The sequence below is a fragment of the Lucilia cuprina genome, chromosome 5 (genome assembly GCF_022045245.1).
Source record: "Lucilia cuprina isolate Lc7/37 chromosome 5, ASM2204524v1, whole genome shotgun sequence".
Lineage (NCBI taxonomy): Eukaryota > Metazoa > Arthropoda > Insecta > Diptera > Calliphoridae > Lucilia > Lucilia cuprina.
Genome location: NC_060953.1, coordinates 7166595 through 7183799, shown reverse-complemented (window position 1 = coordinate 7183799; position 17205 = coordinate 7166595). Strand labels below are relative to the sequence as shown.

At 32.1% G+C, this 17205-nt stretch overlaps 2 protein-coding genes across 2 annotated transcripts; one reads left to right on the top strand and one right to left on the bottom strand.

The window, feature by feature from the left end:
• Positions 1-2456: 2456 nt before the first annotated feature.
• Positions 2457-6228, bottom strand: LOC111681194. Its single transcript, XM_023442933.2, has 2 exons — positions 4970-6228; positions 2457-3162 (listed from the first exon to the last, which is right to left on the bottom strand). The coding sequence occupies exons 1-2, from the start codon at positions 5906-5908 to the stop codon at positions 2611-2613; spliced, it is 1491 nt and encodes a 496-aa protein (XP_023298701.2). The 5' UTR covers positions 5909-6228; the 3' UTR covers positions 2457-2610.
• Positions 6229-13570: 7342 nt separating this feature from the next.
• On the top strand, positions 13571-17002 carry LOC111681191 (possible lysine-specific histone demethylase 1). The gene is made up of 2 exons (XM_023442930.2): positions 13571-15366; positions 15606-17002. The coding sequence occupies exons 1-2, from the start codon at positions 13739-13741 to the stop codon at positions 16747-16749; spliced, it is 2772 nt and encodes a 923-aa protein (XP_023298698.2). The 5' UTR covers positions 13571-13738; the 3' UTR covers positions 16750-17002.
• The last annotated feature ends 203 nt before the right edge of the window (positions 17003-17205 follow it).

Below are 17205 nucleotides of genomic sequence, written 5' to 3'. Positions count from 1 at the left end.
CTGAAGATCTTTCCGACTACTTTTCACATCAGATTCTTACCAATTTTCCTGTAGAAAAGGCACTCTGCTTCCCAATAGAAAAAGTATTTAGATTCTGACTACTTTCCCTATAAAAAGAACACTTTCAAAACACTTTTTCTATAGAAAATAAACTATAAATCTGACTTTAAATCTCAATAGAAAAAGAGCTCAGATTTTAACTATTTTCTCCTATAGAGAAAGTATTATAAACTTAATTGAAAATGTACTACGAATCTGATAACCTTTTCTATAGAGAAAGTACTGAAAGTACTACTTTTCACATCAAATTTTTACTACTTTTCCTGTAGGAAAGGCACTCTGATTCCCAATAGAAAAAGTACTTAGATTCTGATTACTTTCCCTATAGAAAGAGCACTTTTTCTATAGAAAATAATTCTCAATATTCTCAATAGAAAAAGTACTTAAATTTTGATTATTTTATCCATTGAAAAAGTACCCTCAGTTTGACCTATTTTCCTATAGAAAAAGTAGTATAAAGAGACCATTTTTGCTAAAGCAAAAGTTTTGTTCCAACAGAACAAATACTTTCCTATAGAAAAAGTACTTCAAATCTAAAAGCTTTTTGTATAGAAAAAGTACTTCGATGATAAACTATTGTTTATTGAAGAATATCAACATTTTGTCGTTGTGCGAAACCAGCAGTTTTGGACTAATTGACGTTCCCACGTCAATTGGATCTCTGATTCGGAACGAACCGATTCTCAAACGTCCAAAGATTGTCAACTCAGCAACAGCTGTATCAACCGGAAGTTTTTTTTCCAGAAAAGAACATCCAGTTACAGCCAACCTGTTACAACAACTAATGAAGTCATCGGAAACATATTTCAACACCTGAACAAAGAAGATACACCATAATCTTGGCGTCGTAAAGAGCACGAAGATCAAAATGTTGAAATGTTAAAGAGTCTTCTTAAAAGTTAGTGATCACCTACATGCTCTTAGGATCTGACTCCATCTTGTTGCCTGAAGTAGCTACACAACGTTGTTTCCATATTGATGTGGTACTATTCTTATGATGAACATACCGCTATAGCTTACGCTGTCAGATCGTTACCACGCCAATTGAATCTTCGCTGCGAAACAAACCTAGCCATACTCGGTCAAAAATTTCCCCAAGAAAAAACTATCGACCACCGTTGAACTATTACAACTAAAATAACGCTGTCAATAACTCTCTTTCTTTACTGGTTGTTTGCTGTTACAAGTGATTGCGCGGTTCTTTATCTCATTATAGACCAGATCTATCTTATTGTATTGTTCTATTGGAATTTGGCCTCTTTGTTTTGGCGGTTTCATATACCGGAAAGCAGAAATGGAGTCATGGAGTCTTACTTTTGCAAGAGAACCATTTACTACTGTACGAGAGAGAGAGATCCGGCTATTTCTGTACCTTTTTCAGCATTTAGCTGCAAGTGATCCAACTGCTAATGTACCAGAGAGGGAGAGAGAGAGAACCAGCTTCTGCCGTACCCTCCGCGTTTAGAGGCATTTTTCGCTTGCTTAATATGGCTCGTTCTCTTTGTATTTCTCAAAATCAAAATCTTACTCTAATATGAAAAGAAACTCTTTTTTTGGTTCTACACTTAAACGGAAACATCAAATTGGTTCTAATCTGTTAAACCTCAGCTGTTTCCACCTTTAAAAATGAAGTTCATGGATGTAAATGATAAAACTTTTATAAAATATCTTTGTCAGTTTTACAAGTCAACAGAATATCAATACAATTTCATGGACAAACTGATATTTACCCAATTGCCATTTGGGAGGAAAATACATTGACGACAAATGCGCAACATGATTTCAAAAAGAGAGCAGAATTCAGGTGAGTCTTTGTTATCACTGGTATAATAAACAAAATACATAACTCCCACCCCTGCTGAGACTTTGACTTACGAGCAAATTAGTTAACATACTTCAAAGATCCCTTAGGTCTAGGCGAGTACATAATTCTGAAACAAAAATGCAATTACAATTTAAAGAACAAACAAATGTTTACTATTTGTAACAAAATCATATGCTTATCAATTGACCAACACTATTTTAAAGACCAACACTATTTTAAAGACATATAACCAATTGATAATTTGCTTTCATTTTGCAACACTTACAATTTCATTTCAAAACACGTGCAATTTTTTAACCTCAAAATCAAAACTAACAAAAAAAAAATTGCTAATTATTAAAGTAAAATCTAGAAACAAAACAAGATTTAAATAAACTTAAAAATACACCAATAAAATTATTAATATTTTTTTATTAAATACTGCAAATTTTCAGTTATAAATTACAAACTAAACTTTGGCGTGCTATAAACAACATATTTTTCTATTATAAAATATTATTATTATTATTTTTTTAAAATAATTTTAAAACAACAAAAGTTTTTTGTAATTTATTTATATAGCAAAGTGAAGATATATATAAATATATATAATTATAATTAAAACAATATACTTTAATGATAATAATAATAATAATAAAAAAACAAAAACAAAAAAATATACAAAATAACTTAAATTTTGTAATACTGTCTTAAAAGTAACCTTTAATTTAGGGCAATATTTCCAGCTACAACTTCAAAGTATAGTCCAACATTTCATACTTTTCCAAATCCTTAACAATACCACACATACGCCTTTTGAATATGGGCAAAGTACGTTCACTTAATAGATCATATTCTTCCAGCAACTCTAAACGTTTAGTGGTGGCATCATGAGCTGCTACCTTTTCCTCATTACCACCCTCAATTTCTTCATCGGAATTTTCAGAAGAAGAAATTTCTCTTATAGCACCAGCAACTTCATCAAAATCCGGCAATTCACTGGTATTGGATATAAAGAAGGGTATAGAAAAGGCTGCCATGCAAAAACCATAAATACCAAATTCTTTTAAATGTTGTAGAAATATAGTTTTAGGATAGATTTCCTCCACATTGTGTCCGTAAAATTCTATATGCTGACTTAGGGATTGATGATAGATATCCATGAATTCCATAAAATGTTTAGAGCGTAAATCTCTTTCGGTGCAGGCAAAGAGATAGTGTACCAGATCGAGTATGGGTGATGCGTAGCGGGATAATTGAAAATCGATTAATTTTGCAGAGGTAGCTTGTTGCTGGGCCTAAGGGGCATAAAAAAGATGGAAGAAGAAAGTTCAATTAGTTTTAAATGTTAAGAATATAACTTTGAGGTTAGAAAGAGTGTAAGAAAGCGGAAGCTTAGAAAACTTTAAGGTTAGAAAAGGAGTAAGAAGACGGAAGTTTAGAGAAATCTATGGCATTACTTTAAATCTCTTTAAATGCAAATCCCTAATGTCCGATAGTTCTCAAGTAATACGGACGAAAATCGAAATCTTTTGTTCTCTGAGTAAGCGAAAAGGTGATCCTTCTAATGAACTCAATTACATAGTTTAGTCTTACATATTCTGGATCTCTGAGTATGGCTCCTTTGTGAAATTCTTATGATAACCGTAGTTCTAATACGAAATCAAACAATTCCAAATATTCTTAACAATTACCCCCATCCTAATCCGGACTAAAATGTAAATCTATTGAACGTCCTAACGAGATTAAGAAAAACATCTTTTAAACAACAAGATCATTAGATCTGATAGAGATCAGTTATGAATGCCACAATAGGAGACATTATCCATCCTAATCCAGAAGAAAATGTAAATATTTTGATCGCCCAAAAAGCGAAATGATGCTCGTTCTAACGTGCTAAAGAAAAATATCGTTTAAACAACAAGATCATTAGATCTGATAGAGATCAGTTATGAAAGCCACAATAGGAGGCATTACCCATCCCAATCCAGACTAAAATGTTAATCTATTGATCGTCCTAAAAGCGAAATAAAGCTCATTCTATGGAGCTAAAGAAAAACATCTTTTAAACAACAAGAACATTAGATTAGATCTGGCAGGGATCAGTTATGAAAGCCACAATAGGAGGCAATCATAAATACTAGAATCTATGGCTGAGCTGTGGAATATGTGATGGATGTCATAAGGGTCCTGACCACATGAAGGACATTCGTTGGCGACGGTACGGTACGTGACCAGTAGGCATTGAGCCTATTGCTCCATCCCGATCTTAGTTGTGCCAGAACTGCTCTTGTTTTGCGTGGCAGGTTTTTCTTAATGCGGTTCTTGCGACCGCGGAATTTATGGCGTCTCTATGAATGTCGTTCAAGGCTGCCGAATACGAGGACTGATATAGTGGATCCTGCACATATTTGCATATGTTTTCCTCGTATATACGAAGATCCTTTCTGAAAAAGTAACAACTAAGTTGTTGTTGTAGAAACAGTCGAGATTATCGATGAGAACATGCCGATCATGCGGTTGTCATCCTGATCATGGTGATATCACCTTTTAACATCTTGATAAGGAAAAATGATCTACAGCGAATATCTTTTAAAGATCTTGAATAGATTTGATGTTTAATACGTTCTAACTAAAGAACTGTTATATCATTTCGAATATTTTCTATAATTAGTCCACAAAAATGACTTCCAGCATTGAATCTTAAAAAAATTACTCAGAGTTAAGAGAATTGGATCGAATAAAAAGATAATTACTTAAGGATTTAGAAACTCGAAGGAACTTTTATAACAATGTAAAAAACAAGATTTTAAAACATCCCGAATATTTTCCATAATTCGACCCCATCTGCTACCACATCCCGAATATTCCATATTTCGACCCCATCGCATTGAATACCAATGAAATAACTCAAAGTTAAGAGTCTTAGTTTAATTTTAAGGATCTTTGAGGAAACCCAGAAAACAAAGAAAATGTCAGGGTTTTGAAAACGATTTACTAGAACCATAACGTTAAAAGATGTTGATTGATATTGAAACACAATGCAATACAATCAGCCCCTCCAATTCCTTTAAGGAAATTATTAAACCTTTCTTCTATACTTACATCATATTTATATAGGATATTATTATTCCAAAAATCTCCATGACATAGAACAGCATACGGAGCCACCCGCTGCCCATTCACACACTGCAAACAGATATCTTTAAAATTACACTCCAAATGCTTTAAAGCCTCTATTTGTTTACTCGATGAATACGAATCGAGCTCTAACATTGCTCTCGTACGTCTTATATATCTTTTGCCAAATTCCACTGTTAATGGTTCCATATCGGCGGTAAATAGATTATCACTCATTTCCTGGGTTAAGCGCTTAAAAAGTTCCGGTTTACGATATTGTAAAACAAACGACATGGCATGCATTTTGGCTATAGAACGAAAGGTGGCACTAACCAAATCATATGATGGCATATTTGTACGAGAATTTTGCTTAAAATCACTTAAAGTTAAATCTTCAAATATAATGAATTCATCTTGTAAATCTAAATTGGCATAAAGTATATCAGGTACTATATCGAAATTATTACTTTTAGTAAGCTTGTCATCATTTATACACTTTAACTCCTTGAGTCTTTCCAATTCTAGTTGACGAAATTCTTCGAAAACTTGTTGATACATAAACACTTCTCTTTTATAAAGATCCACTATACGACTATGGGCCCGAAAGGCGGGATTTTTGGGTGATATTTTTAAAATGGTTACAAAACTTTTAGTGGCCATTGTTGAGGTTTCCAACATTTTGGTGGCTTTTATACAAACTTGCAAAATAAAACCATAGGAGTTCTCTCCCACACCCGATACCGGCCGGGCATTTAATTCATAGGAAAGTATGCCTCTCTCTAAAGCTAATTTTTTATAAGTTTCAAATATTTTCGGTGAGAATTTTGTTAAAATTTCACTATTACCCGTTATATTTAAGGCAGAGGAGGAGAAGTTATTATTTTGTTTTATATCAGTTATACTATTATTATTGGAATCTGACATTTTTAATTTATTTTTATTTTTTTTGTTATCACAGTTTGTCGTCACAGTTTTATTTTGATTAGTTGCAGTAGTAAAAGTTTTGCTCGCGCCGAAATTTCTTAATTTCTTTTCACTTGTTTACGTATCGATGCTTTCTAGCCAACTGTTGGGGTTTGCATTTTTCTGTTGAGGTATTTATAGTAAATTAATAGTTGTTGTACTACCCGTCAGCGTCAACTGCTGAGGTAACAACAACAATAACATACATATATAAAAGCTTATCATGATTTTGTTTATAACAATCTCTTAAATACTCAATGTACTCATATTTTGTTTAGAGGGGAAGAGCAACTAGTTTGTTAAACAAATAGTTATTTTAACTCTCAAGAATTGGGGTTTAACGAAAACTATTTTTTTAACATTAACAAAATTCAAGTTTTCAAATCTTTATAGATTTTACTTAACATTTTGAAACAAAAATGTTTATTGTTTGAATTCAGATTATTAAAATTTTAAGTTTAGAAACACTTTTATTCTATAAATGAAGACTATATACGACAAATTTATCTTCAATGTAAATAATGCAACTATTTTCTAATAGATCGATCGATCGATCAAATAAAGAGTTTTAGATTTCATTTTAAAAGGTTTTTAATTTTCGTTCGATTTTAATTCTTTCAAATTTTCTTCTACAAACTGAAGTTTTTGTGTTAAAAATTTTGTACGAAATGATCTTTATATTGGTGGCTCGATAAAGTTCTTCAACATAATCTAATGTAATCTTGAGCGAACTTTTGCTCATGAGCAAACTTATGCTCATTCAATTCTAGTTCAGTTACAGATCAGTACTAATTCATATACATCAAATCTGAACAGTAATTTTTGTGTTGAAAAGGTTTGTAGGAAATTATCAACCGATCTTCATGTTGGTTGCTCGAAAAAGTTGTTCAACATAATCTAATGTAATCTTGAGCGAACTTTTGCTCATTCAATTCTAGTTCAGTTACAGATCAGTTTTAGTTCAGCTGTTATTCAATGTTAGTTCAGTAAGGTAAAAAAATCGGAACAGTAAAAATCAGTTCTAGATCAGATCTTATTCATTTTTAGTTCAGTCCTAGTTAATTGGTTTGTAAGGAGAATGCACATACATCAAATCTAAAGAAATTTGAACAGACCTCTATAGGGCCTGTTATGCTCCTTGAAAAGTGTGTCAGATGGAAATCGTATCCACCACCTCCGGTCTACCAGACTTTTACCCTGTTTACCAGACTGTTTTAGTTCTATTCTAGACTGTTTTAGTTCTATTCTAGTAATCTTCTAGTTATCTTCTAATTCCAATAAAAGCTAATGATCTAAGTGACGAACTGAAAGAAGGCCTGATAATTAATATCCCGAAGACGAGAGACTTAACAGCCTGTAAAAACTAGAGAGGCATAACTCTCCTTAGCATGTTGAATAAGATAATGAACACTAGCCTGGCAGACGCTATCTCGCAGGACATTCGCAGCAAACAAGCTGGTTTCCTTCCCTACAAATCTGGTATTGAACATATCAACAGTTTGCGGGTAATTACGAAACTATGTGGTCTCAGTATAAACATTCCTAAAACCAGGGCCATAAGGATCAATGCGATCAACACGAACTATTTCACGCTACACCAACAACGACCCGATTCTCAATTGGCCAAAGATTGTCAACTCAGCAATAGTTGTACGAACCGGAAGTTTTTTTCCTCAGGGAAGATTATCCAGTTACAGCCAACCTGTTACAACAACATATAGAAAACATCCAGTTATTCTGCTACTAGGGTAGCATAAAAACTACGAATGGAGGCTCTAAGGAAGATCGCATCTAAGCCATATATGGAATTCACACCATATAACCAGGCGCATTAAGTTGGACATATTCAGCAGCTGTGTGAAATCAGTTGTCTTGTATGGATGCGAAATAGGGAATCAGCACGCTGTGATCTCAAAGCAATGCAATTCTTTATCAACCGTTGTCTACGGCGAATTCTGCAAATATTCTTCTCTAGTCTGTTCTAGTTCTATTCTAGTTCTGTTCTAGTTCTGTTCTAGTTCTGTTCTAGTTCTGTTCTAGTTCTGTTCTAGTTCTGTTCTAGTTCTGTTCTAGTTCTGTTCTAGTTCTGTTCTAGTTCTTTCTAGTTCTGTTCTAGTTCTAGTTCTGTTCTAGTTCAGTTCTAGTTCTGGTCTAGTTTAGTTCTAGTTCTGTTATAGTTCTGTTCCAGTTCTGTTCTAGTTCTGTTCTACTTCTGTTCTAGTTCTGTTCTACTTCTTTTCTAGTTCTGCTCTAGTTATATTCTAGTTCTATTCTTGTTCTATTCTAGTTCTGTTCTAGTTATGTCCTAATTCTGTTCTACTTCTATTCTAGTTCTGTTCTAATTCTAGATCGGTTCTAGTTTAGTTCGCTTTCAGTTATTGGTCGATTCTAGTTTAGTTTGGGTTCAAGATCTAGATGTGCATTTTGAACTGAAACAGTTCTAGTTAGTCTAGTTCAATTAGAGTTTAGTTCGCATTAAATTCTAGTACATTATATGGTTAATTTTAGTTCAGTTCTAATTCAGTTCTAGTCAAGTTCAAATACGGTTCTAGTTCACTTCTAATTCTGTTATATTTTAGTTTTAGTTCAATTGTAGTTCTACAGTTCGTGTTCAATTCCACTTTAGTATTAGTTAAGTTCTATGTTAGTTCTAGTTTGGTTCAGTTCTGAATTAGTTCTAATTCACTTCTAATTAAGTTCTAGTTCAGTTCTATTTCAGTCTTATATCAGTTCTGGTTTAATTTCACTGCAGCTCTCATTCATTTCTAGTTCAGTTGATGTTCAGTCTTCATACCATTCTACTTCTAGTTCAGTTCTAGATCAGATCGATCTTAATATACAGTTCTCATTTCTAAAAGTTCTATTTCTTAAAAGCCTTTTTATTGTTCTCATTTCCACTGTACGATGATGCATTTTTCACCTTGGCATAGGAAAAAAGTTATTGAACTTAAAAAATCAAGTGGTTTTGTGGACATCGTGACAGCATGATGCCCGCCGTACCGCCACAAAATTGCATTTCTAACATTTGCCATAAATCATTAAACAAATAAATATAATAAATGCAACTAATAGAATTTGATATCTAATGCAAACATGACATTATTGCCAATTAAAATAAAATAATATTTATTTTTATAAGAATAATATTATTGCTAGGGGGATATGAGTTGTTTAGCAGGTTAATGAACTTTTTTTAGAAAAAAAAGCCCCAGCTATAATAATTTTTTTTTGCGCGAAAAATGACAATTGATTGCAATTGTTATTAATTTATATATATTTTTTTGTGGCTAACAATAGAAAAGTGCAATTACCTTTCAAATGCAAAAAACAAAAAACACACCCCCTCGTTCAATTAAAACTTAGAGGAGAGAGCAATAAAGGTGTTGTTAATATCATATAAACTTGCAAAGTTCTAAAGAGAGATCATTAAGCTCTTGCGCTCTTCTAATAAATGCAAACATATTATTAGTTTCTGAGAAACTAAATGACTTTTAAAGTTTTTGCCTGAAAAAAAACTAGCTTTATAAACAATTCATTTTTATTGCTATTTAAATTATTAAACATTTATCTATAACTAATGAACGCATTTTGTGTGACAGTGCTATTATGGTGACATGTTTAGAAATTTGTCCTTGAATTGGTGCATTGACCAGACCATAATGAGTTGTGTTTTTTTTCCCAACATTTAGAGCGACCACGTGTAGTTGATAAGCTTTTTTTTCTTGTGTCTATAACTGATCTTTATACTCTCTTTGTTAAGCTTTTTATTTCGCTATTGTTGTTTGTACTCAATTAATTGCATTGGTAGAGGTTAGAATAATAGTTAGAATTGGCGCCAAAAGTTAGCGTGTTTTTTTTTAATATGTATTTCAACGCACTTATCATTCTATATTGGGATTGCATAAAAAAGCTTTGCACAATTTATTCTATTTGTCCTTGAATGAGTGTAATGACTTCGTTTCTAATGTTTTTTTTTCGATACGCTCGTTTTAGTCTTTTGTATTTTTTATCAAAATTATTGTTTTTCTAGAATTGAAACTTTGTGTGTTGTTTGTTGCATAATGACCGTGACAGTGACATTACTAGTGAGAAAATATACAAGCTTTATTATGTTTAAATATTTTATACATAAAGTGAAGAGATAATGTTAAATTTTTAATTTTCTGGTTCAGCTCTAGCTCAGTTCTAGATCAGTTCTAGTTCAGTTCTAGTTCAGTTTTAGTTCAGTTTTAGTTCAGTTCTAGTTCAGTTTTAGTTCAGTTCTAGTTCAGTTCTAGTTTAGTTCATTTCTAGTTCAGTTCAAGTTCAGTTTTCGTTCAGTTCTAGTTTAGTCCTATTTCAGTTATAGTTTAGTTAAGTTCTAGCTCAGTCCTAGTTCAGTTCTAGATCATTTCTACTTCATTTCTAGTTGAGTTCTATATCAGTTCAGTTCTAGTTCATTTTTAGTTCAGTTCTATATCAGTTCAGTTCTAGTTCATTTCTAGTTCTGTTCTATATCAGTTCAGTTCTAGTTCATTTCTAGTTCAGTTTTAGTTCATTTCTATGTCAGTTCTACTTAAGTTCTAATTCAGTTCTAGTTCAGTTCTAGTTCAGTTCTAGTTAATTTCTATGTCAGTTCTAGTTCAGTTCTAGTTCAGTTCTAATTCAGTTCTAGTTCAGTTCTAGTTCAGTTCTAGTTCAGTTCTAGTTCAGTTCTAGTTCAGTTCTAGTTAATTTCTATGTCAGTTCTAGTTCAGTTCTAGTTCAGTTCTAGTTCAGTTCTAGTTCAGTTCTAGTTCAGTTCTAGTTCAGTTCTAGTTCAGTTCTAGTTCAGTTCTAGTTCAGTTCTAGTTCAGTTCTAGTTCAGTTCTAGTTCAGTTCTAGTTCAGTTCTAGTTCAGTTCTAGTTCAGTTCTAGTTCAGTTCTAGTTCAGTTCTAGTTCAGTTCTAGTTCAGTTCTAGTTCAGTTCTAGTTCAGTTCTAGTTCAGTTCTAGTTCAGTTCTAGTTCAGTTCTAGTTCAGTTCTAGTTCAGTTCTAGTTCAGTTCTAGTTCAGTTCTAGTTCAGTTCTAGTTCAGTTCTAGTTCAGTTCTAGTTCAGTTCTAGTTCAGTTCTAGTTCAGTTCTAGTTCAGTTCTAGTTCAGTTCTAGTTCAGTTCTAGTTCAGTTCTAGTTCAGTTCTAATTTAGTTCTAGTTCTGTACTAGTTCAATTAAAGTTCTGTTCTAGTTCAGTTCTAGTTCTAATTCAGTTCAGTTCTAGTTAGTTCTAGTTCAATTCTATTCTAGTTCTAGTTCAGTTATAGTTCAGTTTTGTTCAGTTCTAGTTCAGTTCTAGTTCAGTTCTTGTTCAGTTCTAGTTCAGTTCAGGTTTAGTTCTATCTCTGTTCAAGTTTAGTTCAGTTTTAGTTCAGTTCTAGTTCAGTTGTAATTTAATTCTAGTTCAGATCTAATTTTGTTCGTTCATTTCCAATTATGTTCTAGTTCAGGTTTGATTCTGATTTATTAATCTTAAAAATAACTTAAAAATTTTCACGTAATGAATCTGTTACGAAAAACAGTTATTTATATTTTTGTTTATAAACACACAAACGTCAAAATCTTACAACATATCCTGTTATTCACTGCGAACTATTAGCTAGAAAGAAAAAATGAATACACACTAAAAAATCATTACTAGTAAATGAAACGAAAATTCAAAACTCTTCTTTTCATAAATTCCCCCCCCAAAAAAAAAAAAAACTAAAAAGTTCAATAAACTTTATTCCCCAAAAATTAAAATGAAACGCGTCTTTAATGTACTACACAACAAAAATAAAAAATCTTCACGCACTCTTAAACCAAAATGACACTTTCACTTTTTTTAATAAAACATTTTTGTATATATCATTTTATTTTTTATGACTTTATCAGCCTCTGAGACTATTACATAAAAACCTTAAATTTTTTTGTCTAAAAAATTCATTGAACTTTTCTTAAGGTTTTTGTTGTTGTTGACTCTTTACTGCTTTCATTTTGGGTCTTTTGGTTAGTTGGTCATATGAAAAAAAACTCAACATTATTGTTTTTTACAAAAGTGGGTCAAAATTATTTGTTGTTATTGTTTTTTCTCAATACTAGTTGGTTGGTTGATGAATATTTTGGAGGTAAGTCAATGAACTTTTATTAAAGGTATGTAAATTTTTATACTTTTGATGTATTTTGTGAATAATTTCGAAATTTTGTTATTTTTTTTCTTCTGTGTTTATATTTCAATGTTTGAGAAAAGAGTTTTTTGGTTGAGATGTTTTTTTAAAGTTAGTGTAAGTAGTTTTGAGTTGATTATAATATTTTATTATATTGAAATTTATAATTTTGCTTTAGTTTTAAAGTTTTAAATAAATTTAGTTAAAAGTTTAGATTAATTTTTTGTGCTAAAAATTAAAATTTAAATAAATTTTAAAAGCAGTTGATTAAAATTTTCGAAAAATTGGAAAAAAGGCTTTAAATAATAAAAAAATCAATGGTTTTGAAAGTAAACATCTAAAAATATTTTTTATTAAAATTTGGCTGTCATAAGAAAATCCTAGAACTAAAATATTTCCAAAAATTGAAGTCCAGTTAAAGAGTCCGTTCGAAAATTTTGATATAATAAAAAAATAAGAGTTTTTAGTTTTTTTTTAATTAATCAAAAAATTTTCTCTAAATGCTACTTTTTGGGTGAAAAAATAGTTTGACACAGTTAGATAGTAGACTAATGATAAGATTTATTGCAATTGTTTTTTTTTTATTTAAACGTAAAACTATTAAGGGTTCATTGACTTCTATAGTTTTTATTTGCGAAAAAAAATTGAAGCACTTATCAATTATTAATAAAAAAATTTTCAGTAATTTGATTTAATTGTTATTAATCAAATAAATAGGGAAATTTGGTGTTAAACACTTGTCACAAAGTAAGATAAGTTAACTTGTACCTATGTTATAGCAAGTTATACAGTTAACTTTGTGACAAGTGTTTAACACCAAATTTCCCTATTTATTTGATTAATAACAATTAAATCAAATTACTGAAAATTTTTTTATTAATAATTGATAAGTGCTCCAATTTTTTTTCGCAAACTTGCTATAACATAGGTACAAGTATCTTTGAAACTACATAAAAGCAGTAAAAATTAAAATTATATATTTTAAATTACAATAAAAATAATGAAAAGATTATTATTCTTATTATAATAGTTATTTTTTTTAAATTTGAATACAATTTTTATAAAATTTTAATATTATTTATCAAATTTTATTGAAATTCATATATTTTTATAAAATTTTCATAAAAATCTCTTATTTTTTATATAATTTTAATGAATTTCTATATTTTTTATAAAATTCCAATACTTTTATATAATTTAATTACTATTCTAATATATAAATATAAATGTTCATAAAATTCTAATATATTTTTATAAAATTTTAATATAACGTATTGTCATTACTATGATTTTTATTAAAACAAAATATCTTAAAAAATTTCTTTAAGTGTAACATTTAAAACGTTAATTTCTCTCTTTTTCTCTCACTTAAAACCATTATTTACTTTAAATATCAACCCTCCCTAATATTTACTTACAATGTCTGGTAACTCTTTTTGCCATCACTCTCGTGTGCTATCACTCATGTGTGAATAGCAAACAATAACAAGAAGCAGCAAATAAACAAAGCTTATGAAGAAAAAACGCGAAAAAATTTAGTGAATTTTTTTTTAATTTTTTTTCATAAAATATTTGCAAAAATACTTAATTCTATATAATATCATAGAAAGTAAAGAACTAACAACAAATAAAATGTCTAACAGTAATACAGATACGGGTGATACTCTTCTTTCCAATGAATTAAATCAGTGTACCAATGAAACGTCACCCCTTACTACCGCCGGTGCAGCAGTTACAACTCATAATGAATCCAAAGGGAAATTAATTATAAGCAATATAGAACCTATAGAATGTGTTACTTTAATAAGTGATGATTCCGATACGGAACCTTCACCTAAACGTAAGTCAGCTGCAGGAGCAGCAGCAGCAGGTAATTTAAATAGTAGTGGTATTAAGAAGTGCACAGGAGATGAGGATTCCAATGATGCCCAGCGCACTGCCGAGGAAAGACGTACTAGTCGACGCATAAAGCCTCGAGTGGATTATACGAATAAGACTACATCAACTACTAGCAATGCAAATGATGAAAAACCTGCCACTCCCTCCTCGGGTAATTTGGGTAATAATTTGTTGGGATCGGCTAGCACTAAATCCGAAACAAAAGCTAAAAAGTCGGATTCCCTAAAAAGTCCCTTTGCCAAAGAGATTACCGATCCCCGAGAAGCTGCTGCAGCAGCTGCCGAAGCTTATAAAGAGATTCTAACCGGTTTGGAGGGTGCTGCCTTTCAGTCGCGCTTACCCTTTGATAAAATGACCTCTAATGAGGCGGCTTGTTTTCCAGATATCACCAAAACTGGGCTAGTAGCTCAGAGAGTGTTCCTTAATATACGCAATCGTTTATTGCAAATGTGGATAGAAAATCCCAAACAACAGCTTATACTAGAGAATGCCATTAAAGATATGGAACCACCATTTGACAGTGATCCGAATCTAGTTAAGCGTATACATTCCTTTTTGGAACGTCATGGTTTCATTAATTTCGGTATATTTAAACGTTTGCGCCCTATACCCACCAAAAAACTAGGCAAAGTTATTGTTATAGGAGCCGGCATTTCCGGATTGGCGGCTGCTCAACAACTACAGCAATTTGGCATGGATGTTATAGTACTAGAGGCTAGGGACAGAGTGGGTGGACGCATAGCCACCTTTCGCAAAAATAACTATATAGCTGACTTGGGCGCTATGGTGGTTACCGGTGTATGGGGTAATCCCATGACGATTTTAAGCAAACAAGTAGGCATGGAAATGGTTCCTATCAGACAAGCCTGCCCTTTATATGGGGCCGGCGGCAAACCGGTGCCCAAACATAAAGATGATATGGTGGAGCGTGAATTTAATCGTCTTCTTGAATCAGCCAGTTATCTATCGCATCAATTGGATTTTAATTATGCTGGCAATAATCCAGTTTCCTTGGGACAGGCTTTAGAGTGGATTATAAAACTGCAGGAAAAAGCTGTCAAGGAAAAACAAGTACAACATTTAACGCAACTTTGTGAGGCCCAAAAGGCCATTATAGAAAGTCAAACGAAAATATCAGAAGTTTTACAACGCATCGATCATTTAAAGCAGTTGCATGCCAAGCTACTGCGCACGCGTCCCACCCGCAGTGGAGAAGCGGATAATACCTATATAGAGCATGAATTTGAAACACGTTCCACCTATTATGAATGGTCGAAGGCAAGTAAACTGTATGAAGAGCTAATGAAAGAGGATGAGATGTTGCAGAATAAACTTAAGGAATTGGAAGCCAACCCGCCCAGGTGAGAGATAATTTATTTCTTGTTATTTGTTATAACAGTTTTCATAAGCGAAAAGTTTTTGTGTAACATTTTTGAATATAATTTTGTGTATAACAGTTTTTATATTAAAAAAAGTTATCATCACTGTTTTTTTGGAAAAGAGAGTAGAAAAATGAGTGATAACATCTAAACAGTGATGCCAGATTAATAGTTTTTTATTCCTAACCCTAATGTTTACATTTTTTTACTCCACCTTGCAGTGATGTTTATTTATCCTCAAAAGATCGTCAGATCTTAGATTGGCATTTTGCCAATCTCGAATTTGCCAATGCCACTCCGCTCAGCAACTTGTCGCTTAAACATTGGGATCAAGATGATGATTTCGAATTTATAGGCAATCATACCACCGTACGCAATGGTTATTCCTGTGTACCCATAGCTCTAACCGAAGGGCTCGATATACGTGTTAACACAGCCGTTAAAACTATAAAATATTTTCCTACCGGAGTGGAGATAGTAGCGGAAAACTTAAAAACCAATAATTCCTCTGTAACCTATAAGGCGGATTTGGTTTTGTGTACCTTAACATTGGGTGTATTGAAAATAGCCACCGCCAAAGTGCAATCTCAACAAATGAATACAGTGAAATTTGAACCACCGCTGCCCGATTGGAAACAACAGGCTATACAACGTTTGGGTTTTGGCAATTTAAATAAAGTTGTCTTATGTTTTGATCGTATTTTTTGGGATCCTAATACTAATTTGTTTGGTCATGTAGGCAGTACCACGGCCAGTCGTGGTGAATTGTTTTTATTCTGGAGTATATCATCGTCACCGGTTTTATTGGCTCTGGTGGCGGGTCAATCGGCTGCCATAATGGAAAATGTTTCGGATGATGTTATTGTTGGACGTTGTATAGCCGTCTTGAAGTGTATATTCGGTAATGGTTCAGTGCCCCAACCCAAAGAGACGGTGGTAACACGCTGGCGTGCTGATCCCTGGGCTAGAGGTTCCTACAGTTTCGTTTCGGTGGGTTCTTCTGGTAGTGATTATGATCTTTTAGCTGCTCCCGTTATACCACCCAATCCCAATAATCCTAATCCCAATCAAGAACTAGATGAATTGCCACGACTTTTCTTTGCCGGCGAACATACTATACGCAACTATCCCGCCACCGTACATGGAGCATTCCTCAGTGGCCTGCGTGAAGCGGGACGTATAGCTGACTATTATTTGGGCTATCCGGAGGGCACTCCAGCGGACATAGGCTATTCAGTGGTAGAAGCTGCCAACACTGCCTCTGTGGGTGATACAGTTGATTTAGTGGATATTGCTCATTCTTCTTCGGATTCCTCATCTAAGACTTCGGATGAGAAATCAAATCCTGCCGATTCCATTGAGTGAAATTTTATATTTCTTTAGATTCCTTTTGTGTATTCAAAATAAGTTTTGCAATCTTTTGTTTGGTTGACCTTGTTATAGTAGTTTTTAGTTTTTTTTAATTAAATTTATGTTAATATTTTAGATTCCTTTTTTTATTTAGTTCTTTTTTCCTTTATATTCATTAATCTTATTATAATTATCATACATGTGTGTATATAGAATTTATAACGAAACCAGGTTTCGCTGAATTTTTAATAAATTTTCTAGTAATTAATGTTTTAATATATATTTAAATAATAATAAAAAAACAAAAAATCTAAATGTGAAGTAGCGGTATATATGAAAATTAACATACAATATTTTTAAATTATAATAAAAAATAAACAACAATTTGTATTTAAAATAAAGAAATTTCACAACAAAAGTAATATAAAGTGAAATTGATAAAAATGCGGATTTTTATTCAAATCAAAATTT

What these genes read in the sequence shown, in the direction of transcription:
- LOC111681194 (XM_023442933.2), bottom strand. Translation starts at nt 5,908, where the DNA reads ATGTCAGATTCCAATAATAATAGTATAACTGATATAAAACAAAATAAT. An exon ending in ATATCCTATATAAATATGAT is followed by an intron (nt 3,163 to 4,969) that starts GTAAGTATAGAA and finishes TATGCCCCTTAG; the next exon opens with GCCCAGCAACAAGCTACCTC.
- LOC111681191 (XM_023442930.2), top strand. Translation starts at nt 13,739, where the DNA reads ATGTCTAACAGTAATACAGATACGGGTGATACTCTTCTTTCCAATGAA. An exon ending in TTGGAAGCCAACCCGCCCAG is followed by an intron (nt 15,367 to 15,605) that starts GTGAGAGATAAT and finishes TCCACCTTGCAG; the next exon opens with TGATGTTTATTTATCCTCAA.